This window comes from Denticeps clupeoides, chromosome 20 (assembly GCF_900700375.1).
Source record: "Denticeps clupeoides chromosome 20, fDenClu1.1, whole genome shotgun sequence".
NCBI lineage: Eukaryota > Metazoa > Chordata > Actinopteri > Clupeiformes > Denticipitidae > Denticeps > Denticeps clupeoides.
In genome coordinates this window covers 8,017,129-8,041,163 of record NC_041726.1, presented here as the reverse complement: position 1 = coordinate 8,041,163, position 24,035 = coordinate 8,017,129, and the positions used below count along the sequence as shown (strand labels likewise).

Below are 24,035 nucleotides of genomic sequence, written 5' to 3'. Positions count from 1 at the left end.
CGGCACCCTGTGCCCCCCCCCCTTCAACTGCCCCACCAAATCGTCCTCTTCTCCATTCCTCCAGGAGAAAGAGGGATGGGAGCAAGGGCACGGTGGGCGGAGGGGAGGAAGGTAAATAAGTGCCGCTGACGGCCGGCGGAGTGACGGGACACACCTGAGCTCTGCCACATGATTAATGTCGCTGCGGTGATGCACTGGTGTTAAGTACCCAGAGTTCCTGCCGCAATTTATGGCTCCTGCCGCACAGCCCCCCGCCTCCGCCTTTTTTTCCTGCGGTCTTCCCCAGCTGTTCGGCACCTGGATTCAGGCCCAGGAGGAAGACGCACTCGATCTGTCTCTCAAAGGGGACCGGGAGGGGGGGCTGAGAAGGAGGACGAGGAGGGAGGGGGCAGGGCTGCTCTGCAGGTGCGCTTCTCTCAAGGTGAGGTGTGGGATTTTCACTGCAAAACAGGGCTGAGGGGGGGCCCCAAACCTCTATCTAAATGAGCAGATTCATTTCGTATCTTAAGTACACGCTTTCCCACCGGCTCCGATGGCAGAGATGTATATCACGCTGACAAATCGCATTTCATGCTATCAAATGTCCCGGCCTGTGCAGGGGCGATTAAAAAAAAAAAAAATCCAAAGTCTCAGAGGTGCACATAATCCATTTTGTGTTACGCTTAGATTTGTAGAAATGATAAAAGTCAGCCCCTGCTGCACAACTGGCGAGTACATTCTTTAATGAAGGCTGCTATTTCAGCATGCCTTAACCTTCACCGTTTCCCTCACGATGGAAGGAAATAAGAACAAAAGGAACACGGAACCTCATTTAGGATGATCTGTAGTGACTGGTCCAAAAACGGGAGTGTCTATGTGACATGGTGGCCCACACCCCCCACAGGCCTCTGAATTCATGACGTCAACCCCCCTGAAGCCACTAGGCATCTCCTGGGGCCAATCTAAACACTGCCATTTGTCATGCTCTGATTAGGAATGTGCTGAGGAAACCTCGTCCCCCAACCTGCATGTTTCCGTTTGGCTGAACCAATTGGTGAGGTTTGGGCGCCATGCCCATTCTCAGGTGTGTCCCATAATAAAGGGTGTCACGATGTAAACGTATTCTCTTAAGATGGGCTTCCCAGGAGACATTTGTACATTTGCCAGAGAATTTCTTCTTGGGATTTAGAATCCGTAATGAAATTCTTTGACCTATGACTAATGAGGCCAGTAATTGTCATGGCAGCGGGACAGTGCAGCAGGAAGAGAAATAACAGGACAGATGTGCATAACTTTCACAGGACGGGGTTTACTTATAACAAATCACAGTACACAGAACAGGGTACAAAACCATACAAACTATGACCCAAGGCAAACTAGACACGACGAGGCTGTTGTACATGGAAATTCAGGTGCACTTGATAAGGGAATTCAGACGACACCATGAAACCTTCTGAACCTCCCACCCCAGAGAACCGGCTCGGTAATAATTATATGTACAAGTACAAAATGAGAAGAAACACCATTCATTAGTTTAATATTTACTAATATTGACAGCGATGTCTCATGCTCCTCAAAAGCCTCATGATGTTGTTCTGAGGCAATGCATTCCACGCAGTTCTGCCAGGTCACATTGAGGTGGGGTACGATCATTCAGTCTCTGCTTCAACTGGTCCTAGATATGCTCTAAGGGGTACAGGTCAGGGGACATTGCTGGCCATACCATATGAACTTCATCCGAACTTCCTGAAGTCGAGCTGTGACAATTCTGCCCTGATGTGTTGGAGCATTATCATCCATGAACAGAAAGTAGGGGGTGTGCTGGCAGAATTGGGGGATGATGATGTGTTCTATGATGTCTCTGAGGTAAGAACGTGCAGTGACTGTGAGAGACTTAGTAGATGTTACATACATTTTGTGTTTTCCATGTAATATATATATGTATGTATGTATATATATATATATATATATATATATATATATATATAGAGAGAGAGAGAGAGAGAGAGAGAGAGAATATCCACATATATCATAAAGAAATTGGATGTGTGTGTGTGTGTGTGTGTGTGTGTATGTATGTATATATATATATATATGATTTTTTTGCAACCTTCTTTCCGTACCATATGCAATATTCATTGTCTCCATGACAATGCTACATGATGCATACATTCATATGCAGGGCAGTGTTTTGTAACCTTGAGAACAACAGCTGGCCAGAGGGGGGGGTTGGAATACATCACGAAGACACCGCTGGCCACAGGGACAATTTCCAGATTCATTACTACTGCAAGAGCTACATTTTCATGTCTTGATAATTCCTTGTTCCTGATGATTTTTTTAAAGACTTTATGAATTTCTCCGGTCTTTCCTGCCACCCATTCCCGACCAAGCTGTTCTTCTGTATTATTCAGATGTGTGAGGAATTGGACACATTTGACATGATGCATTTGCCTGTTTAATTATATAAATGCTGAATAAATATTTACAGATGGTCTCGCTTTCTCTCAGAAGCAGTGATTTATACACGCTGGTGACGTGGGGAGAGCGCGTCTGCCGCACTGCCTGGGCCTGCTTGTGGCGGGATTCACAGATTGGATATGGCTGATCTCCATTGAATGCAAACTCTGCTGAAGGTGGAGCCCCATCACGCCGATGATGGAACAGCCTTCATGAGTGACATTTATCGAACGGGAGCTGGAGTGAAGGGTGATATTTATTACCGTGCCGGTTCTCCCCCCTCTTGGGTAAAAAACTGCGAATGGAGAGAGAGTCCTGGCATTTTATTTCAGGTGCGATTTTCTTTTTTTTTTTGACTGGATGGAACAGAGCGTTTTTGCTCTTTCTCACCAAATGGAGAATAAAATGATTTAATCTTCCACCCAGAACCCCTATAAATGTTCTGTATTTACAAGCAGGGGCATTTCAAGGTGCCATCGAGGCATTCTTTAGGTCTTGCTATTTGAGGGCTTTGTGGAGATTTTATAACGGCTGTAGTAATACTACAGCACCGAGAACATTATTTCTAAAGGAGAGGAACATCTGCCTATCATGTGTCAACAATGTTATAATGTTATTGCAATGTTATAATGCATTTTTTTTCTCTCGTTGTTGATTCGCTGAAAACCAGCTGTGTGTGAAAACCTGAGAAGGGCTCGGAACCATGTGGCCAAATGGGAAGGTTTTAAATTCAAGTTCAACTCCAAATTCCACTCCATTCCATTAGTCCATTGTAGACCAAACATTAACCATAGATGATTGACCGTATTGAAACAATTTGACTCGTGACAACAAAGGTGGCTAATTAGTGTGCATGCATATATGTATATAAATCAGGAAGGTATGATGACTCAAATTGAGAATCTCACTCCAGGCAACTGACCTTAACTGTCCAGAAGCACCTGGCTCCAAAAAAATCCAAAGTCGCCCTTTAACTCTGTCAGACAGTTGCTAATTCTGAAGTGTTTAAAAATTCAAACTGGCCTCCGGCTGAACACGTGCCGAATATCAATTCGGCACTCCTACAGTCAAACCGCCGGTGTCTTAACACCGCCTCACAGTGTAGCAGGTACGCTGGCGCCGCTCCGATATCTGGTGCAACACACCCCGGCTCATTTCACTGCCGAGCCGAACGCTGCCAAGAGCTTAACTAGGCTCTCCTCGCGTGCTGCGGCCTCTCCCGAGCATCCTGCATTAAGTCCCGCATTAAATGGACACAACAGTAGCCGCGGCGACTCAGGCCGGGTGCTCCAATTAGCCTGGCAGAGATCCAGGACAGAAGGCCGCGCCGCCGCCCCATCACCAGTCATTTCTGCTGCTTGCTATTCAAATGTTTTTTTTCCCTCAAAGTACAAGTACATGTACCTGCAAGAGAATTCTTTCAGGAGGTAAAAAGTGGGTAAGGAAGAAGACCCGAAATCAGAAGGTTGACGGTTCGAATCCCGAACCGCCAAGGTGCCATTGAGGTGCCACTGAAAGTGATTGAAGTGAAGTGATTGTCACTTGTGATACACAGCAGCACAGCACACGGTGCACACAGTGAAATTTGTCCTCTGCATTGAACCCATCACCCTGAGTGAGCAGTGGGCAGCCATGAAAGGTGCCCGGGGAGCAGTGTGTGGGGACAGTGCTTTGCTCAGTGGCACCTCAGTGGCGGATCGGGATTCGAACCGGCAACCTTCTGATTACAGGGCCGCTTCCTTAACCGCTAGGCCACCTCTGCCCCATCAGTATGATTGTCAATATGAAACACTGCAGCTCAGCACATGGTGACACCATGAAACCCATCCCCTTAGTGAGCAGTGGGCAGCCATGAAAGGCGCCCGGGGAGCAGTGTGTGGGGACGGTGCTTTGCTCAGTGGCACCTCAGTGGCGGATTGGGATTCGAACCGGCAACCTTCTGATTACGGGGCCGCTTCCTTAACCGCTAGGCCACCTCTGCCCCATCAGTATGATTGTCAATATGAAACACTGCAGCTCAGCACATGGTGACACCATGAAACCCATCCCCTTAGAGAGCAGTGGGCAGCCATGAAAGGTGCCCGGGGAGCTGTGTGTGGGGATGGTACTTTGCTCAGTGGCATCTCAGTGGCATCTTGGCAGTTCGGGATTTGAATCCACAACCTTCCGATTACGGGTCTGCTTCCTTACCCTCTAGGCCACTGCTGCCCCAGTTGGCGTACTGTCTCATGACCTGTTCAAATTTTCACCAAACAAAAACATTCCCCTTTGCAGAGAGCATGCTGCTTCAGGATGGACACATCTGGAGGACAGAGAGCAGGAGCGAGGACGTTCTCCCGCCCTGCTGTAAGGGACAGATGTTTGACCACTGAAGCCAGGATGCCACTGGGCGCAGCGTGGTCCAGAAAAGCCTTTGGTCCAGATGCTGCTACCTGGGAGCATGCTCAGACCTCTGGCCAAGTGACCTACAAGAGATCACGGGTCCCAGAACAGATTACATGATTATTGTGATATCTGTGTTAAAGTGAAGAAAAAAGAAACATGTACATAAAGTAATCAGTAGCGAGGCGGGGTCTTGGTCAGGCCTCAAAAACACAAGCTGCCAAATAAAAATTGCCCTCAAACGTGAAGCATAGTGAGGTAAGGAAATGTTAAATTAGCTGTTCTGCATGCATGCTGGTAATGTAGCACAGCTTGGTTGACAGCTTGGATGCTAGTTTACCACCTTTATTCGCCTTCAGGCCCTGCATTAAGAACACCAAGGTTTTTAGAAAACCCATCTCTAAAATGTTTTGACCCCCCCCCTCCACACCTGCAAGAGGCGCTGTAACTCCCCACTCTCCTTGTTTGGCGTCTAGTTCCCGTCTGCGACTTAAAGGCATTGTTGTTCTCCAGCCTCGTCTTTTCATTAGAAATGTGCAGCGTATAGTGGATTTCCTGTAGCTGCTGCAGCACGACCACAAACATCCGGCATTGTTGTATGTAGGACTCATTTGGGGTCATAGGTCAGGTTGGAGGTGAGACTAATACAGTGTTTTCACCAAAAAAAAGATGCGTAGCCATTCACACGAATATGTGGAAAAGAAAAATTCACTCTGGAACCCATTTTAGAAAATGACCATTCTGGGACCTCTGAAACATGGTTTTCACGTGGACGCAAGGCCGATTGGATAAAAATCTTTCGATTTTAAAGAAGTCGTTCTCATGGATGATTAGTTGGTTTAATGCAAAGATTTTGAAATCTCCTATTGATCCATTATCAATTAAATTTTGTAAATTTGTTGATTGTAGGAGGGGAGCTCAAGGTTGTGCCCACAAGTCCCAGAACAGTTAGAGAGGTAAGACCGTATGCACTAATATGATATTATTTAATATTATAACATTTATCATTTAATGACTAAACGAATACAGAAGAAGTCAGAATTTAGATGACAAAAGTGCAAATTATGGGGGGGGGGGGGGGGGGGGGGGGGTTGTAATGAAAGCTTCTGTCATGACAGGGGATTTATTTTAATATATTGCTCAGCATGAGTCTCTGTTACGAGCATTGTAAGTCATGTAAAGCTGTCTGACAGTTCAAATCCCTCTGCGCTTGCGACTGGTGCACCGAGCTCCTTGGAATTAAAAATTCAAAAATGCGCCCGGAAAAAAACAATGGGAGATTTTCTCGGCGAGAACACAAAAGACGCTCCGTCGCAGCCCTTCAAACAGACAATAAAACAAAACGTGCTATTTGGGCTTCACAAAGGATTTGCGGTGCTTGGTTTTGATGTACCTGCCACAGTTTTTGTAATTTTTTTTAAAGAAAATAAATAAAGGGGGGGGGGGGGCCAAAAAAAATAAAAAGTTTATATTACAAAAGTTGCATTAAAATAACAACAACAAAGAATCACACCCACACTAGACACCTAGCCATCCCTGCAGACATTACAGGCGGCGTGGAAACTTTCGAAGAGCAAACAAGCAAGATTAAAGCCGGCTTGGGCTTTGAAGTTCGCACGTCTGCGCCGCCGTCTCTTCCTTTAACAACGTGGATGCGAGGAGGGAATGACCCAAAACTGCCAATGCATGCCTCGCTCCCCCCTCCTTCGCATGATCACGCTGCTATCCGGACCCCAGAAGCCCCCCCAAAAGCCCTTCTCCCCCGTAATGATGTTGCCCCTGTTTTGTATTAAGAGCTGTGCACGTTTCGCGGCCTTTTTCTTTTTGTCACCGGGCCGCGGGTCGGCCTCCTGCGAATGTGCGGCAGATAAGGATCTTCATTTTTCCGATTTTTAACATTTCAGCCCTCATCATCATCAACCAGGACTTCTTTCTTTCTTTCTTTCTTTCTTTCTTCCTTTTATCATTTACTTCCGCTCTCTCCAGCAAAACACTGGTTGGATTTTATATATATTCGTTTTGTGCGTGTGATGGTATTTCCGTGCTTTGAATGCTTCAACATGTTCTGGTTCAAAGCCATTTGGATTCTTGTCACTGTCCCTCTTCTCCTTTTTGATACCTTGTGTTTTTTTCCTCTCTGGCTGAGCCGCCGAGCGGAGGAACACACTGCCATCTGGCGGCGCCGCCCGAATCGACCGGCGCCTTGGTGCCCTGCCAGCAGCTTGATCACAGATCCTTCACTGGGAGTGAGATGTGAGACAATAGATTTCCCTGATTGGAGAGCGTCCCTCCTCCTCCTCGCTGCGTGGTATTGAGTACCCTGTTTTTCTCCCAAGCCTTTAATACACCAATCAATGGCACTCATTTCAATGGCTCTGCTCTGCCAGGAAGCGGAGAGCCTTCTCAGCGTCGTTACGAGTCAAATCAGGTCGCTGGAGAGGGTGAGGGCTGCAGATGAAGAGGGTTTTGTGGGTGTTTTTTTAGTTTTGGTTTTTCCTGAGAGTTGAAGTGAACCTGCTAATTTGTTTAGAGCAAAAAAATTCCACTAAACCTTTATTTGTAGGTCTGAATACGCAAGTGTGATGGGATAAAAACAACTGTACTGGGTGTGTAATTCATAGAGGTGGCATAGAGCTACAGTGAATAGATTAGACATGAACTTGAATGGGGTGATTATAAATTGAGGTGAAGCCGTCTGATCATGTTCACCCTGTCTCAGAATTATCTAGATTGGCCTTTGTTTCATTTGCCAAGAACACAAACAAAGAACATTAATTATCCCACACCATAGAAAGGATGCAAATGATATATAATGTGAATATTATATGATTTATGATATATGCATTGTTGTGCAATACAAACCAGTAAAAAGAACATAATTTATCTGAGCTGCAAGCATTTCTACTAATGAGCAACTCCCCCTCATGTCCAGCATTGATGATATATTAATTTTCCTAAAATGTTCCTTCTTTTCTTGAAACGTGAGCTGCAATACAATATTGTTCTCCATCTGTAGACTTTTGCTTGTAGGACAACATCTCTACATATCAACCCTTTCACATTTTTATCAGTACTAAACGTGAGTTTTACACTTTTATATAGTTGCCCAGTACATAAATCACAGAAGTCTTTTTCAGATTTTCCTCTGACTCTGTACATCAAACAGCTCTTTGGTCTACAGAACGGTGGTGGTTTTCTTTATTTACTGCATGCACTTAATGAAAGTTAATGAGCAGGCTTGGTTATATTGACACTACTGTGCTTTATTAAACCTTTCAAAAAAAGTACATCTACTGTAGCAGTTGATGGATAAATAAATTCTGGATCGTGAACTGATTATGGATCTCATTGGCCAGAATCATAAAATATAAATCCCAAAACACCGATATTTCACTTTGCAGGTAATTAATAGAGGTTGAAGGTTTGAAGATGGACCACAATCACGATGAAGAAGAACCAAAGGAGAAAATATCATCAAAGCACATGTGAAGCAACAGATTATTGCAGGGTTGCATCACTGGTCATCAAATGTATGGTCGCACACAATTTACAATTGAGGCAGTGCTTGATTTTGCCGTAGATTTAAACCCAAAATAGAGCTCTCTCTTTATTAATGAACTTTGCTACGTGCATTAAATATTTAAATTCTATTATTAGCAATGGAGCCAGGTTTCTGGCGTAGAAGAGCATTTGATCCTGGACTCACAACGACTCCTTCTCATTTTATTAATACGGCATATGGAGGGGGGGGGGTCGATTATTCATATCTGATTTAATCTTCTGAAAGCAGAAGCCGATGGCATTTACCGGCTGCACTTTAAAAGCACGCGGCGCGCCCTCTTACGGACTCGAACAAAGGAGCTGCGCGTCTTCCCAATACATCAACGGAAATTAAAATCTGGTCCCCAGCTATTTTCCCATTCCTTGCCTCTCCCTGCTTAAGGTGGCGGCGAGAAATTTTCCACCACGGGCGATAGGTCCCCTCTAAATAATTATATCAGAAGCGGCACGCTGATTAACATGCAGCAGGAATTCAGTGGCCCTTCGCATCGCCTACGGAGCACGTGTCCCTCGTCTCAGACTGGGGACCGGTGCCTGTTTGAGTGACACGGGGTTGGAGAAACGGGGCGGGGGGCTTTGTATTAACAAAGTGGTCTGAATTGTGGAGAGGCTTCCACAGCGGGGCCGACACCAGACACGGCCTGGGGCTCCAACACGGCTGTAAGGCCCCAACATCTGGTCCCCTCCACCCCACCACATAGCCCGTAGCTCCCGTGACCTGCCCGTAACTCGCCAGTCAGCAGATCCGGTGGCCTTCGCACCGTCCCCAGGCAAAATGAAACGAAAGGGGTGGATGGGGGGTCTGTCATTCATTCCTGAGGTTTTTTTCTGGCACATACAACGGGCAGAGGAGGGTACACATTTAAGGGAGAGCCAACACTAAATACACTTTAAACTCCAAAATCCTCCATGAAGAAACTGTTTCAGGCCCCTTTTTATGCTGACAGGGGCAGATTAGCCACCAGACCGTGGGTGGAGCCAGAAATCAGACACACACCTAAAAAGGAAAGGACAAACACACCGAATGCCAAACAGAGATTCCCCCTTTACTACGTAACACCTTGTCCGAGTTTGCATGCTCTCCTTGTGTTCCTGTGGGGTTTCCTCCAGGTTCTCCAGTTTCCTCCCGCTGTCCAAAGGCATGTACACTAGGTGGAAAGTGAACTTGAAGTGACTGTCACTGTGAAACACTGCAGCAAAGCGCACAGTGACAAAAAGGTGTCATCAGCAGCCATGAAAGGCGCCCAGGGACCAGTGTGTGGGGACGATGCTTTGAACATTGGCGGGATTTGGCTGCCCACTGCTCACTGATGGGTTAAATGCAGAGGACAAATTTCACTGTGTGCTGTGCTGCTGTGTATCACATGTGACAATCACTTCACTTTAATAACAATCAACACAAAAGAGTTTAGTTTTTTTTTTACGTCGGCCCTTGGTTTAATTTTGATTCTAAATCCAGCGGCGAAGGGTTAACTAAGGTTTAATTGCCCTGCTTGACGGAACATAAATATCGGCTGCGCTGGACGGGCCTGATGGTTTTTACTGTGCTGTGGGTGTCTTTAGTGGGATTAATGGAGTCTAAATGAATATGGGCCTCGTGGCTCTTGCTGCTGGACATCATCTTGGTCATCATTACTTTCCTAAGGGCACTTTCCTCATGCCCCCTCCCCTCCTCGTTCCGAAAATTGACTGAAACAAAATGTCACAATTATGCCCCGTAGCTCAAGCTTTAATTATTCATCAATTAGCGCTTTTTTTTTTTCCCTCAACTGATTTTTCACTCAGTTTGCAAAGATGTATGGTTCCCCTGCTGTTAACCAGTCCAAAGTCATTAGTTTCTGGGTTTGCAATTAAACCTGATGCATAATTCATCAGGCCCAACTCTGCAGACAGAGCTCGGAGCTCCAGAGGCCCGGATGGGAAATTAATTCAGAGAAATTAAGTTTTCGCCCAGGTTGGAACAGATGCCATTGGCCTGGGCCGGAGATGGAAAGTGAATGCGCGCCGGTATGATCGATTCAAACGAGGAGGCATCGCAGCGGCACCACACAGCGCCGGCAAACGTATAGTGAACCAACATGAAGCTCCGCCAGGAATGTTCCAGCGGCTTCACAGAGAGCAGGGGAAACGTCTTAAACCTCTGAAGCCACACTGAGATAGGAGCATGTGGGGATTTTTCTGCATTGTTCTGCATACAGAAACACACACACCTCCTAGTTGCTGACACTGGTTCCCGTGGACTACTAGTGTTTAATGTGTGGAGGAAAACAGAAGGACCTCCCACACCAAATTTGTCACTATTCTTTAGTCTGATTTAGTGGTCTGATACTGCCACCTCATGGATAACCATCAAATGTACTCTGTACCATAAAGTTCATCAAATGTACTTTACAAGAAATACTAAATATGTTTCTTGCATTGGATTCTTTAAAATGGCTCCATCTCAGTCTCCATAACCACCACAGAGTGGGTGCAATCAAACCTTTGACTGGTAGTGTATATAGATACAGATACAGGGAAAATGTTGTGTGTATAAATGTGTCCGCCCATGAATTCATTGGAATTTATTGAGTTTGTGTTTATAATATTAATGTATAGAACACATTAACACTTATTAACCATAATTTAAAAAACCTATCCACAAACAAGATTATTCTGTGAAATATTCTTTTTGTCGCCATCCGCTGGTCATCGACGAGACGACTTGTCATGCACTTATCATAACTTAATTAGAAGTAAAAAACACACACATATTTTTGTTAAGATTTATCTTTAATAAATACTATGAGTTTCAGATATCCAGACAGAGGATGTGTCCTCAGATTCCAGGTACACATATTTAGATACAAATAGCAGCCATGTAATATTGTAAGATATTGAATCTGTGTGAACACCTATCCAAAAAAATACACCTATATGTTGTCCCTGTGATCCCGCCACATACTACTAGCAATAATATAATAGTATTATTCCATTTACGCCATTTATCAGATGCCCTTATAATCAGAAGTTACAGGGACAGTCCCCCTGGAGACACTCAGGGTAAAGTGTCTTGCTCAGGGACACCATGGCAGTAAGTGGGGTTCAAACCTGGAACTTCTGGTTCACAGGTGCGTGTGTTACCTACTACGGTACTACCACCCCCATATTAATAATAAGACGAGTCCGGGGAATATCCGTCCTGTTTGTCTCAGAATGGATCCCAGCCTGTCTTCAGATACTGTTAATCTCCAGGACTGTGGACTAACAATGGACTCAACTGGACACGGTGGAAAGTAAGTTATGCTGCACCTCAAATAAACTGATTACACTGCCAGACATGCAGAGGGGGGTAAATGCATTCATATATGGGCTTAAAACATTCTCAAAGGTTGTCATCTTACGGGGATAATAAGATGTATAATAAGCATGTACGATTACACAACATATGTAAATATGTTATGATTACTTTTGCTTTGGGGATAATTGTGTGTGTGTGTGTGTGTGTGTGTGTGTGTTACATTTTTGCCCAATGTGCATTTACAGGAGTACATCTTCGGTTTAACAGGAACCTCCCCTCCACCCTTTCTGCATTGAACTTGCAGGAGTTTAAGGCAAGTTGCTAGTTGAATGACTCGCAGCATCCCTTTCTTTCCCTAATATCCCACAGGACCTCGGGTGAACGCTCTTGTTTTTCATTAACAGGTATTGTGTTATGCATTTGTTTCAATGTATGTAGTATGGAATATTTTATCTTTAATACTTAAACTCTCAGACTTAATACAAACTCACAGACTTTAATATTTACTCAGACTTGCAGGACAGAAGCATACATATTTTTAAGACACCTGTTGTGCCACTGCACTGTGGCCATATTGGGTTCCACATGTGGGAATGTGAACGACACCAACCATATTGGCAGAGCACGGAGAAAATCTGGTTCTCTTTTCATGAGAAATGCGCAGCGTAGGGACGATTTCTGGTAGTTTCTGCAGTGCTATCCGCCATTGTTGTACGTATGACGCGTTTGGGGTTATAGGTCAGGTTGGGCTAATAAGTCGATTTTTTTCAACAAAAAATAAAAAACCTTTACCATCCACACGGAGATGCAGAGAGAGACATTCACTCTGGAACCCAGTTTAGGAAATAACCGTGTGGACACAAGGCCAGATTGGATAGGAAGTTTCCCATTTTGGAGAGGAGGAGTACATGGGGTCCTTCACAAGGTAAACTACATGCTGACAAAAAAACCCCACTTTGACTGGTGCGACGAGAATTTATGAACGTGTGCGGGCTAAGGTTTTAGTCCGTGTAGGGTGCGCCCACTTACACCAGTGCATAAAAATGCTGCTCGTCTCCAGAACACATTTTGACTGGATACAGACAGGCTGGGACACGTACGAAACAAATCGGCAAGTCCACTTGGGTCACATGCAGCGCATTAAACGTGATTACCGAGAGCTTTACACAGAGGCCGGTGTTGCACTGGTCAATACCTCTCTGTGTTAAACGAATTAGTCTACAATACAATAATACAATGCAGCATATTGTTAGTTTTGGGCAAAAAGGAGTTTAACAAAATTCAGTTTGCCACATTATATCTAAAGAAATACCGAGTTCTATAGTCACTGGACATTCCGTCAGTTCCTTTATTGTGAGCCAATCCATCGATATTTCATTCCCAGGATTCCTGACTGGGTCAGGATACTTTTAACTGGACGCTTCAGCCCTCTTCTTCGTTCGCCGCTTCCTTCAAGGTCTCCACAGAGTTGTAGTGTTCTCCCAGCCCGTACGCGTGCCTCATGTAACTATGAGTTCAAGAAGAAAAGTTCTTGTGTCAGACGATTTTATTTATTTTATTTATTTTTTTTAGATTCACTGTAAAACCGTGAAACCGAGCCATGAAAAAAAAAATCTTTCTTTAAATCTTCGATTTTCCAGTGCAACTCACATGAGAACGATTGCGGGTGCTTCATACTCCTCTCCAATCACGATGGAGGGTGAATCGGCCTGAATGACCTCTATCGGGATACGCAGTACCTGGGTCAGGGCACGAAGCTGAGATGCAGGCAGATGCGTGAATATCTCTCATGTTTATGTTACCGCTGCTTTAAATAAAGAGATAATCATCATGTCACACGAAACGTACCTCTAACTGCCCGCCCCATGCTGCCGTGCCCGCAACGTCGCTGCAGTACTTCTCAAACTCGTCTAAAAGTTTTTTAAAAATAAACAAATATTCATGATTACCAAAGCAGAAATCTTATCGCACGTCAACAAGGCGTGGACCATACACCAGTTAATCAAATTTATTCATGCCAATCAAATAGGAATACGTTGGTTAGTCGGGTTGGTTTTTGCGGGTTAAGCGAATGTGAAACTACGATTGGTTGTCGCCCCTGTGCTCCCTGCACAGTAGACAGTCCCACCTCGATTTTAATTCATTTGAATTAATTGCAGTGATAAGAGAGTTAATTTGACCGCCATAGTGTTTTTAAGGAGAGCTCACCGGCTGTATACAGGTCGCCGGTCTGCGGGTTGGTCAGGAAGGGCAGGAAGTCGTCGGCACGGGACCTCATGTGCTCTCCGGTGCGCCTGCGGAGCTCCTCGATGCCCACGCCGAGGCCTCGCTCCGCCAGCTGGTCCTCCACGGCGCGGTACATGCAGTGGCCGTCGGAGGAGACCTCGCGGACCTGCAGCTGCCTCCCGGCCAGCTTGCTCGCCAGCTTCAGGCCCTCCTGGTGCCGAGAGCCCATGAGGTTCTCCACCTCGGCCTCCGCGATACGAGTTTCCCTCTCTTTCTCCAGCACCGCTTTCTTGTCCTGTGGGTTTGACAAAAACACAAAATGAAATTAGCTAAAGACACGATCGCTTTTACAATAATCCCAACACGGTGCATTACCCGTCTTTTCTGAGCTTTGGAGGTACGAGATTGCTTGCCATCTTTCGGCTCGTCGTCCAATCCTAGTGTCTCTACTCCATTGTCAAGATCTTCAACCTGACCAAAAAAAAAAAAAAAACACCTGAATAAGGTTCGGCGCAGGATTGTGATAGGTGGTTGCTGGTGGTGGAACGCAGAGGTCCAGATGGAGCAGAAGTCCAGCAGTCACTCTGTATTCAAGCATCGGCGACTTGAATTTGATTCTAGTAATGAGAATAGAACCAGGTTTGGGATGCAACAGAGCACAAAAATAAAGCAGCCGTCACCAAGGCAGTATTCAGAAAAATGACAGCTAATATCTGCTGTAATATTAAACACTGAATAGCTGTCATGCATTTAAATTTGATACAAATGTAGATAGAAAAATTCTGCTCATGTTGCATTTTAATACATGCTTAATGATGATAATGATTACCTATGATAATATGCCTGTGGGCAACTGTAGTGAAGTGAAGGTCACTTGTGATACACAGCAGCACAGCACACAGTGCACACGGTAAAATTTGTCCTCTGTGTTTAACCCATCACCCTGAGTGAGCAGTGGGCAGCCATGACAGGTGCCCGGGGAGCAGTGTGTGGGGACGGTGCTTTGCTCAGTGGCACCTCAGTGATACCTTGGCGGATCGGGATTCGAACTGGCAACCTTCTGATTACGGGGCCGGTTCCTTAACTGCTAGGCCACCACTGCCCCAGTAGTGCATTAGCCAGGTCGTTCCGTATTTTTGGGGTACGTTGGCAACCATATTGGACAATAATACATAAATGATAAGTTGATGCTCATGTGCAAAACAAATTGACAGATGCACCAGCCAGAAGGAGAGAAAAGAAAGAAAACTAAGCTAATAATGACAACACAGCTGCTTAACACTGCGTTTTATACAGCACTGTGAAAGAGTTTTGTTCAGTACTGAAGCTAATTAAATGTTTTCCATCTTCCCAACAGTAATTGTGAAATAGATCAGGAAGGAAGTGTCTAAAAGTGTAAACCACACAAATAATAGTGATTTAGTATTGGTGATAAAAGTGAAAGTGTTAATAATGTCGATGTTGATACTGGACGAACTGGGTTGTATTGCAGCTCAGAGTCTCTTTCTCTACAAACATCTGTGGTGGTGGATAAGTGGATAAGGAAGCGGCCCCGTAATCGGAAGGTTAGATCTGTGCCGTTTGTATTAGAAATGTGCACGTTGATCCATGACGTCAGGATTCGTGCCGAACTCGTCACCTTCTCCGCGCTGGGAAGCCGCGCCACCTCCTCTTCGTGCTTCTGGCTCAGCTCTGCCTCCAGCCTGGCCACGTCCTCGGTCAGCTGCTTCCTCCGCTTCTTGTCGTTCTTGGGCACGGCGTTCTTCATGCTCTGTATTCTGGCTGAGCAGGTACGTTCACGTTACGTGACGTCACCAAAAACGGTGTAAGCAACAATGACGTCCGCAGTTTCTGAGACAGCGTTACCTTGCAAGTCTTTCTTTTCTTTGCGATGCTGTTTTGCCAGGAGATCTTCAGCTGTTTCGGCTTCCTCCATAGTTTTTGAATAATAAGAAAACAAACCAAAAATTAATTATTGGACAATGTAAAAGACACCGGCCATGAACCTAAACCCCGCGCAGACGTTTAAACTAATGAGTGCATTTTTTATCACTTAATACTACATCGTGCACAGGTCTCCACAACCGCAGCACAGAACGCGTGTGACTGGGCCGGACTTCCGGGTATGGCGACGTAGGCGAAACGTGCGGTTTCATTGGTCAAAGCAAGAAAGGATTTAATTGGTCGGCTGACCATGGTGCAAACTCGCTCTGATTGGTCGATGTCACATTTTGGCCAGTAAAACGTAAACACTCGTCTTTCGATCGGAAACAAATTTGCCAAACTAAACAAAGTTTCTGAAGTTTCTTTATTATATTTAAAAAATAATATATTTAAATAAATAAATTATTTCACACATATATATATTTATGAAACTAAAAAAGCGACGGGGAATAAGTCGCTACTGAAGACGATTGAATTCTCAGAGTAGCCCTTGATTGATTCAGAGCACTGACAAGATTACCCAGTTCAAAGAGGAGGATTCGCAGCTTTAGATATGAGACAGGATCCCCTACTTTGTCATCTTAATTTTCACGTTTTATTTGAACTTAATCAGGTTGAAAAATTAACTATGTGGAATAAGAATCCACAATTCAACCATAATAGTATGTTATTCTTATATGAAAATGGTCATTTCAGACACTGTATTGTCGTATATGAACATATAAATGTTTAAAATATTTTTTTTATTTAGGCATGTGCACGTTTGTGCATCAGATATTTATGAACTACTTTTAAAACTATTTTGGTATAGGTGGGAATATAATATGTGCACATGCTGAAATGCGTACAACAAAATTGCATGCGAGAGAATGGTGGAAAACTACAGTGATGGCCGGGAGTGGGCGGGGCAGAGCGGCGGGGATCCCTCCCCCTTCACGCCGGTGGCTCCGCCTACAAAGAACTGCCCCCCTCTCCGGAGTGCGGAGCAGCACCGACACCCCGGGCGCCGCTGCCCCTATCCCGAGGAGCGGACACAGGAGGACAGTCGTCGTTTCCCCCCCGAGCTCGTCTGCCGGCTGGACCCCCGACCGCCATGGCTTCCGACGGCGTGGACGAGCGCTCCCCGCTGCTGTCTGCACCGAACTCCGGGAACGTCACACCCACGGCCCCGTACCTGCAGGACCCGAGCCCCAGAGGTAAATAACGCGGGGTGCTGAATCATTTCTGGGCGTAGCGCGGTGCGTGGGTCGTGACGGTCAAGGGCACCGGGCCAGGATGGAACCCGACCAGGATTAGGCCCCGGACCCCGGTCCCCGGTCTGCACGGATGCAACGCGGGGGCCGCAGAAGCGACGAGAACGTCGACAGCCGGTTCCGTCTGTAGCCAGAGCAGAAAGAAGCCCCGGGGGCGGGGAGGGGGCGCCGCGTTGTCCGGCGCCGGGACGCCGCCGACGGTTGGGGGGTCGACAGATCCGCCGGATCCGCTGCATGTTTCGGTGCGAACAACATCAGAATCCCCCCGACAAGGCCCAGATTTGCGGCAGTAGCCTGGCCTGGACAACATATCGATAAAATTGTTGTAATTATCGCGATTATGGACATTTCCTGCTGATAAAACACTTGATCTCTTGCATGACAGTTATCATGCAATATAGTTCCAGTTGCAGATTCTGTAACTGTTAGCAAAGTAAAAAAAAAAAAAACACGTGTCATACATAAAAAAAATGTAAATAATTTTTCCAGTAAATGCATCCCAGCTTTATTATATTGCGTCATAGTGCATGTTAAGTCTACGACTATATTATATTATTTTACATCCCATGATGGAATATTATCCTGTAAAGCAAGTCAAAGAAAACGATCAAGATTGCATACAAGCACAAAACTTATATAAATGATCTCATGAAATTTGCAATTCAGATTTTTTTTGGGGGGGGGGCGCCAGCCTGTGCAACAGCAAAGAAAAGCACAGAGATTGCGGTTACCGTATGTAATTTCAAAAACGATTTGTAGACCATGAGACATTCATGGGTTTTAACGACTTAATTTGACTTTCAACCAAGGGTAGTTACAGCCAATTAGCGGATAAGAGGCTGGTGGGGCTGATGGAAAGGTTCTTCACCAGAATATCAGAATGTCACTGCTGCGGCATCACGCTTGCGATAGAAAGTAGAAAGTTCCGGAACTGCTCCTTGCTGGTTTGCCCACTTCTCCCTCCCTGTAAATCCTGATGCCGTCAATCGAGCCGAGTAGCGGGAAGGCGGCAGTCTGAAGGCCTTTCATCTCGCGCTCTTCACCAGGGGCGGCGGGGTGTCAACAGAAACCGAACGCCGTGTTGGCTCGGTATCAGTCACGTGACCACCTTTTAAGGGCCCTAACTGCTTCCAGGACCTTCAGTAAGCCTCACTGTCATCAGACGCACGAACGCGAGCAATCGCCTCTCCCAGTTTGCCACTTGGCTTTCTAAACTGGCCTAACACATCCCATTCCTTTCCAGATCCCAAGTCTGGACCCACTGCAGGTCCAGAAAGTAAAAAATCCGGACCAGGATTTTGTCACAGCCAACGATTAGCACTCAACCTTTCCGGACCTCCGATCCTGTAGGGCTTTGTTACTTGAATGGTATTTGCAATTATAAATGATGTTAGAAGACCTCCTTGGTCTTCTGTTGACCACAGTTTATAGGTCCAGCTTCCCCACTGAAGTATTTTGAAGAGCAAGTGCCAAGTTGCAAACCCGTCAAGGCATCATTAGCTCTGCTGTTAAAACGACAGGAGAGTATTGTGATCATAATCGGCCATCTATTCGTATCTGATGGTTGCGGTTTGACCTACGAAGTGGATAGACAGGCAATGGAGGGAAAGTCAGAGTCTGAAACCCGAAACTGGGGGAGCGGTACGGGACAGTGCGAGTCTGAATTCTGGGCATTCTTCTTGGTCATGGGGTCACCTCAGTAACGTAGGGTGGTGGATTATTGTTTGGCGTGAAGAGTCACATGGTCTTAAAAAGCTCATTGCTCCTGAGCGGTCATGTGGCGGTACAGTCAGCCGTCCCGGACGGAGCTTTACACAAACAGAGGCCTTTTTCAAGCCCTGTGAGGGGCGGAGCTGCGGATCAGCTCCGTAGAACCACAGACATTACACACATGCCCAGATGCACACTTCATGGCACACTTTGTAAAACCGTTTGCAAATCAAACACAACCAAAGATGGAGGAAAATAATAGTTTAATAATGTGATTGGGCAAAAAAAAGGGGAATGTTTTTTTGGGGCAAATTTTGTTGTCCAGTTAAAACATTTGAAATGTTTTGGAGTGAAAGTGAAGTGATTGTCATTGTGATACACAGCAGCACAGCACACGGTGCACACAGTGAAATTCATCCTCTGCATTTAACCCATCACCCTGAGTGAACAGTGGGCAGCCATGACAGGCGCCCGGGGAGCAGTGTGTGGGGACGGTGGTTTGCTCAGTGGCACCTTGGCGGATCGGGATTCTGATTACGGGGCCCCTTCCTTAACCAGTAGGCCACCACTGCCCACATTGCATGTGCTGTTGTGAATAAAATATGGATTTAGGAGATTTGTTGGTAAGGCCTCCCACTAAAGCCACTTCCATCTGCACAGCCGAGCTGCCCCCTCCGTACACGGCCATCGCCAGCCCGGACGCCGGGGGCGTGCCCGTCATCAACTGCCGCGTCTGCCAGTCCCTCATCAACCTCGATGGCAAGCTCCATCAGCACGTGGTGAAGTGCACTGTCTGCAATGAGGCCACGGTAAGAAGCTCATGGTAACGTTCACTTTATCCACATCTTTGCATCTCGGTCTTTGACCTGCCATTCGAGGCCTAAATTGTACCAAAAGAACTCGCTTGGAGCCATGTAGGAAGTCAATTGTTCTACAATTAATTAGGTACAGGCCAAAGGTCTGGACACACCTTCACTTTAAGTCTGTTTTCTTTATTTTCATGACCATTTACGTTGGTAGATTCTCACCGAAGGCATCAAAACTATGAATGAACACATGTGGAGTTATGTACTTAACACATTGAATGAGAAGGTGTGTCCAAACTTTTGGGCTGTACCTTAGATAGATGCCTTTATTGTCACTATACAAGTACATTGAGATAACAATTGTAGCGAACCAGCATAATCACATTTAAGATAAATAAAATAAAATAAAAAAAAAAACATACTTTACATTATGTTTTCAAAAACGTCAGTGAGATGAGAGTTAAGGCCTCGTCCACCTGGATGTCTGAACTGGGCGTTCTTCTGAAATTCCGTGCGATGTGGCGCCATGTTGGCTCTGGGATGGCACTGTGGGGGGAAAAAACCTCCTTGGTCTTCATTCCTGTTGCCTTTTGGTTAACGCAGCCCATCAAGAACCCACCGACTGGGAAGAAGTACGTGAGATGCCCCTGCAACTGCTTGCTCATCTGCAAAGACACGTCTCGGAAAATAGGATGTCCCAGGCCGAACTGGTAAGTTTTCTCTTAGGTTGGTCTCTTGTCACGCAAAGGTGATTCTTTCTTCAGGTTATGACAGGTTATTACAACTTTAGCATATTGATAAGTCTTTAGCAATGGCATGATGATTGCAGGAAACTGACGAGTCAACAAATTCATCAGTGGTCACCATGGCACTAAAGAACATCATGCATCCTGCGTACGCTGTGACATCATCACCCGTCTCCTTTCCTCCAGCAGACGCATCATCAACCTGAGCCCAGTGATGGTGATCCCGGAGGAGCAGCCGGCACAGCCAGCGCTGCCCATTCAGCCGGAGGGCATGCGCGTCGTGTGCGGTCACTGCGGCAACACCTTCCTGGTACGTAGCCACGGCGACCCGTCTCACCGCTCCGGGTCCTCGGGTATCACGTGTTCTCAAGAGGTGCCTGTTATGCCCCTGGCGTCTAGGGCAGTGACGACGCCCCCGTGTCCCAGCCTACTTCTGGCCTGGTTATCGATGCCTCCTCCTCTACCACCAAGGTCTTTCCCCTCCGGTCACTGACCCCGTTTAACCCCTCAGATCACCGCAACCTGCAATCAGAAAACACCGACCTGCCCCGCGAAGGCCGCGAGTCGGCGCCTTAGCCTTCTACAGTGTTCACTTCACTAATTTCATAATCCATAAACGTTCAATCACCTGTCGTAACGCTTGCCGATAGTTTATTGGAACGTCGTGGAACGTCCGAATTTTAATTTGTAAAGATAAACCTTCAACCTTTCTGCCCCAGCCAAATACTGTATTTGGAATCCTTTTTTGGGGTAATATTACAATAATATCAGATATTAGCCATAATCATATATATCTTGTATGAAGGTTTAACTTTTGATATAAATTAAAATTTGCTAAACGTTACATTTTTCTGATGATTTTTTTCTGATTATGATCATGTACCGCTATAATGATAACTGTGTGGCATTTCTATAATGCCATTTCTGTTCATTTAAGTGATTTTTGCTAATTTGTCTACTTGCTGAATGAAGGCTCCATTGTTTAATTTAGTACAGTGTGTGTGTGTGTGTGTGTGGCAATATTGTATTGTATGTTGTGTGTATATATAATTGTATACGTGTCTTGGCAGCAGTAACAGTGTGTTTTTTTTTGTCATTTTTTTCCCCTTCACAGTGGATGGAGCTCCGTTTTAATACACTGGCCAAGTGTCCACACTGTAAAAAAATGTAAGTGCCCAGCGATAAAGCATGTTGCATTATGGGAGCGTGGCAGGACGCTGCAGTACGGAGGATGGTGTAAAAGAAAGTGGAAATCGTAGGAAAGGGGGGTGAAGAAGCATTAGGGAATTAGGGAAGCTTAAGGCAACTGGCTTCAGAAGGAATGTTTCCCCAATCCGGTCACATGGGGGTCGTATGACTGCTTGCAGCGAGTTTTAGAAGGGGGCTGTCATGTGACCCCAGTAAAGCACTCACCTGAGCACTCACCTGATCTAACACATCACACTTTTTGACGAGTGGCTATGCCCCATCACCACTCACAACTTCTGACATTTCAGAGGTTTTAACCGAGCTGTCCTTTACTCTGCCCCTCTTCCTAGATCCTCGGTCGGCAGCGCTCTCCCCCGGAGGCGCTGCTGTGCCTACATCACTTTCGGGATGATCTGCATTTTCATTGGAGTCGGACTCACTGTAAGTACCAGATTACACAACACCAGAACAGGTCAGAGTGTCGAATCTTTGTTGATTATCATAAAAGAAATGCCCGGAACTGTGGTGGGTTTTCATCTGAGGTGGCGTGTTTTGTAATTGGTGGAATTGTTTTTTTTTTTTCAAGATAAAACCATTAAGTTATATATAACTTATATATTATATATAGTTTTTATTTCTATTAATATTGCATTCTATAATATAAAAGTTTATTTATTTATAAAGCATTATTTATGCACTTAACGTTCTGTATAAATCTTTCAATAAACTTCCATCTTGTGTATAGAAGGGTAATGAAATATGAGAAAATATAACATTTTATCAAAAACTTTGTATGAATATGTGCCTGGTTAAAGCTGGAACTATTATTCTGTCATCCACTAGGTGGCGCAATGTAGTCAATTTGAGGGGGGGGGTCACTATACCAACAGAACGTTTTCTGTTATGCTTCACTTTTAATTACGTATTTCAGTATGCCTCGTCGTCACCTTTTCCTTATTTAGTACAGTCTGAGCTTCAGCATTTGGTAGGGAAAGAAATTCTGACCGTCTCTTGGTGATGAATGTTGATACTGCCTATGTTCTTCTCGATGTTCTTCTGACCAACCCAGCAGTATCATGTTCACTGTGTAGGTATTTCTTGCAAGGTCGTGTGTTCGAATCCCAGCTCAGACCTTTCGTGTGTGTGTGTGTGTGTTTATATGCTCTCCCCATGTTGGCGCAGGATTTCTTTTTACATTCGTCTTTGCTCCTGCAGGTGGGCACGCAGGACTTTGCCAATCGCTATCACGCGACCTACGTGTCCTGGGCCTTCGCGTATCTCCTGGGCCTCATCTCCCTGATCAGGGCCTGCTACTGGGGCGCCATTAAAGTCAGCTACCCGGAGAACACCTTCGCGTAGGGCGGGGCCGCGCGGGATCATCGCCCACTTTAGTCTCTTCCGTTTTCCCATGTACGCAGGTTTACAGTCAGTTGGTCACGTTCGGAGTGAAGGAACCTCGCCATCCAGGCCAGATTTTGCTGTAAACACTTAGGCGTTTTTAAATTGTTCTCATGTGGTCGATTGCTTGTTGATTTATTTTTTTTTAATCCTGATTTTAATTTTAAAAATATTAACGTGTCTAAATGGAGATTGATTTCAGTTAAATGAAAGCGAAGATGCTTTGTAATGTTCTTGCTGGATTTGGGCCTTCCTGGACCAATATGACCCCTGCTGAATGGACATTGTGGACAGTTTAAGTTCTACATTTTGTTACCTTACTACTTAGACCAAAAGAGGTTCCCTTTTTTATGATCAAATTGCCCATTGCACTACAATTTTATGCAAATAATCTGTTCCGTTGCTGCTAGATCACATCACACAGGTGTGAACAAGATGAGATCTTTTATTGTGTTGGGAAGACAAGCCTGGTATAATTTTTTTTTTTTTTTTTCAACATGAGATTATAACCTTTGTGCCAACGTTCGAATTTTAGTTAATTTTTTATTGCCGGTGAATTTTTATTGCCGTTGGTCTACTGATTTGAGCCCACTGTGAGCAGCCACTTCCACTCCTCCCCACGTTTCGCCTTCACCTTGGTCAGTATTGAGATGTGGCTAGCGGGAAATCGTCTTCACGTTATTATTTATTTAGATTTACGACATGAAGTTTAAAGTTGGTCGGTAAAACATCAGTTTTATTTCTGCGCCTGCCTGCTCTCTCTGTCTCTCTTTCTCTCTCTGTGTAGAAAAGTCCCTCTTCCCGCTTCTTGCCTGTTTATCGAACTTGGATCCTCCTAGTGCCGCCGTAGTTCCACGTTCTGCTGAGGAATAACACAAATGGGCACAAACAACATGTTCTACTCCGGTGTTCTGAATGTGACGATCGAGCAGGCGTTTGTACATACCGCACATGGAACCTGTAGCTTCACTTGCGATATGGCTTGGGTCTTTTTAAGAACGATGATAATTTATCAATAAAATGACAAAACATGGCTTTTTTGGGGGGTGTGCTGTGTCATTTACACATAAACTAACTATCTAATTCGTATTTTATTTATGGA

The 24,035-nt window shown here is 45.3% G+C and overlaps 2 protein-coding genes across 5 annotated transcripts; one reads left to right on the top strand and one right to left on the bottom strand.

Annotated features, from left to right (window-relative positions):
- Window positions 1-12,144: 12,144 nt before the first annotated feature.
- otud6b (OTU deubiquitinase 6B) lies at window positions 12,145-16,006 on the bottom strand. Of its 3 annotated transcripts, none has more exons than XM_028964472.1 (7): window positions 15,755-16,006; window positions 15,516-15,670; window positions 14,264-14,359; window positions 13,871-14,183; window positions 13,511-13,572; window positions 13,313-13,419; window positions 12,145-13,169 (listed from the first exon to the last, which is right to left on the bottom strand). In XM_028964472.1, the coding sequence occupies exons 1-7, from the start codon at window positions 15,822-15,824 to the stop codon at window positions 13,085-13,087; spliced, it is 888 nt and encodes a 295-aa protein (XP_028820305.1). In that variant the 5' UTR covers window positions 15,825-16,006; the 3' UTR covers window positions 12,145-13,084. The 3 variants fall into 3 exon arrangements, with proteins under 3 accessions (XP_028820305.1, XP_028820306.1, XP_028820307.1); XM_028964473.1 differs by having other exon boundaries at window positions 15,528-15,670; XM_028964474.1 differs by having other exon boundaries at window positions 15,516-15,666.
- Window positions 16,007-16,149: 143 nt separating this feature from the next.
- Window positions 16,150-23,966, top strand: pip4p2 (phosphatidylinositol-4,5-bisphosphate 4-phosphatase 2). 2 transcript variants are annotated; one of them, XM_028964475.1, is made up of 7 exons: window positions 16,157-17,028; window positions 19,456-19,604; window positions 20,205-20,311; window positions 20,534-20,657; window positions 21,462-21,514; window positions 21,886-21,976; window positions 22,751-23,966. In XM_028964475.1, the coding sequence occupies exons 1-7, from the start codon at window positions 16,926-16,928 to the stop codon at window positions 22,892-22,894; spliced, it is 771 nt and encodes a 256-aa protein (XP_028820308.1). In that variant the 5' UTR covers window positions 16,157-16,925; the 3' UTR covers window positions 22,895-23,966. The 2 variants fall into 2 exon arrangements, with proteins under 2 accessions (XP_028820309.1, XP_028820308.1); XM_028964476.1 differs by lacking the exons at window positions 21,462-21,514; window positions 21,886-21,976; window positions 22,751-23,966 and adding an exon at window positions 20,747-21,078 and having other exon boundaries at window positions 16,150-17,028.
- The last annotated feature ends 69 nt before the right edge of the window (window positions 23,967-24,035 follow it).

What these genes read in the sequence shown, in the direction of transcription:
- otud6b (XM_028964472.1), bottom strand. Translation starts at nt 15,824, where the DNA reads ATGGAGGAAGCCGAAACAGCTGAAGATCTCCTGGCAAAACAGCATCGC. An exon ending in CGGAGAAGGTGACGAGTTCG is followed by an intron (nt 14,360 to 15,515) that starts GCACGAATCCTG and finishes TTTTTTGGTCAG; the next exon opens with GTTGAAGATCTTGACAATGG. An exon ending in CGGCGACCTGTATACAGCCG is followed by an intron (nt 13,573 to 13,870) that starts GTGAGCTCTCCT and finishes AAAAACTTTTAG; the next exon opens with ACGAGTTTGAGAAGTACTGC.
- pip4p2 (XM_028964475.1), top strand. Translation starts at nt 16,926, where the DNA reads ATGGCTTCCGACGGCGTGGACGAGCGCTCCCCGCTGCTGTCTGCACCG. An exon ending in GCAGGACCCGAGCCCCAGAG is followed by an intron (nt 17,029 to 19,455) that starts GTAAATAACGCG and finishes CCATCTGCACAG; the next exon opens with CCGAGCTGCCCCCTCCGTAC. An exon ending in ACTGCGGCAACACCTTCCTG is followed by an intron (nt 20,658 to 21,461) that starts GTACGTAGCCAC and finishes TCCCCTTCACAG; the next exon opens with TGGATGGAGCTCCGTTTTAA.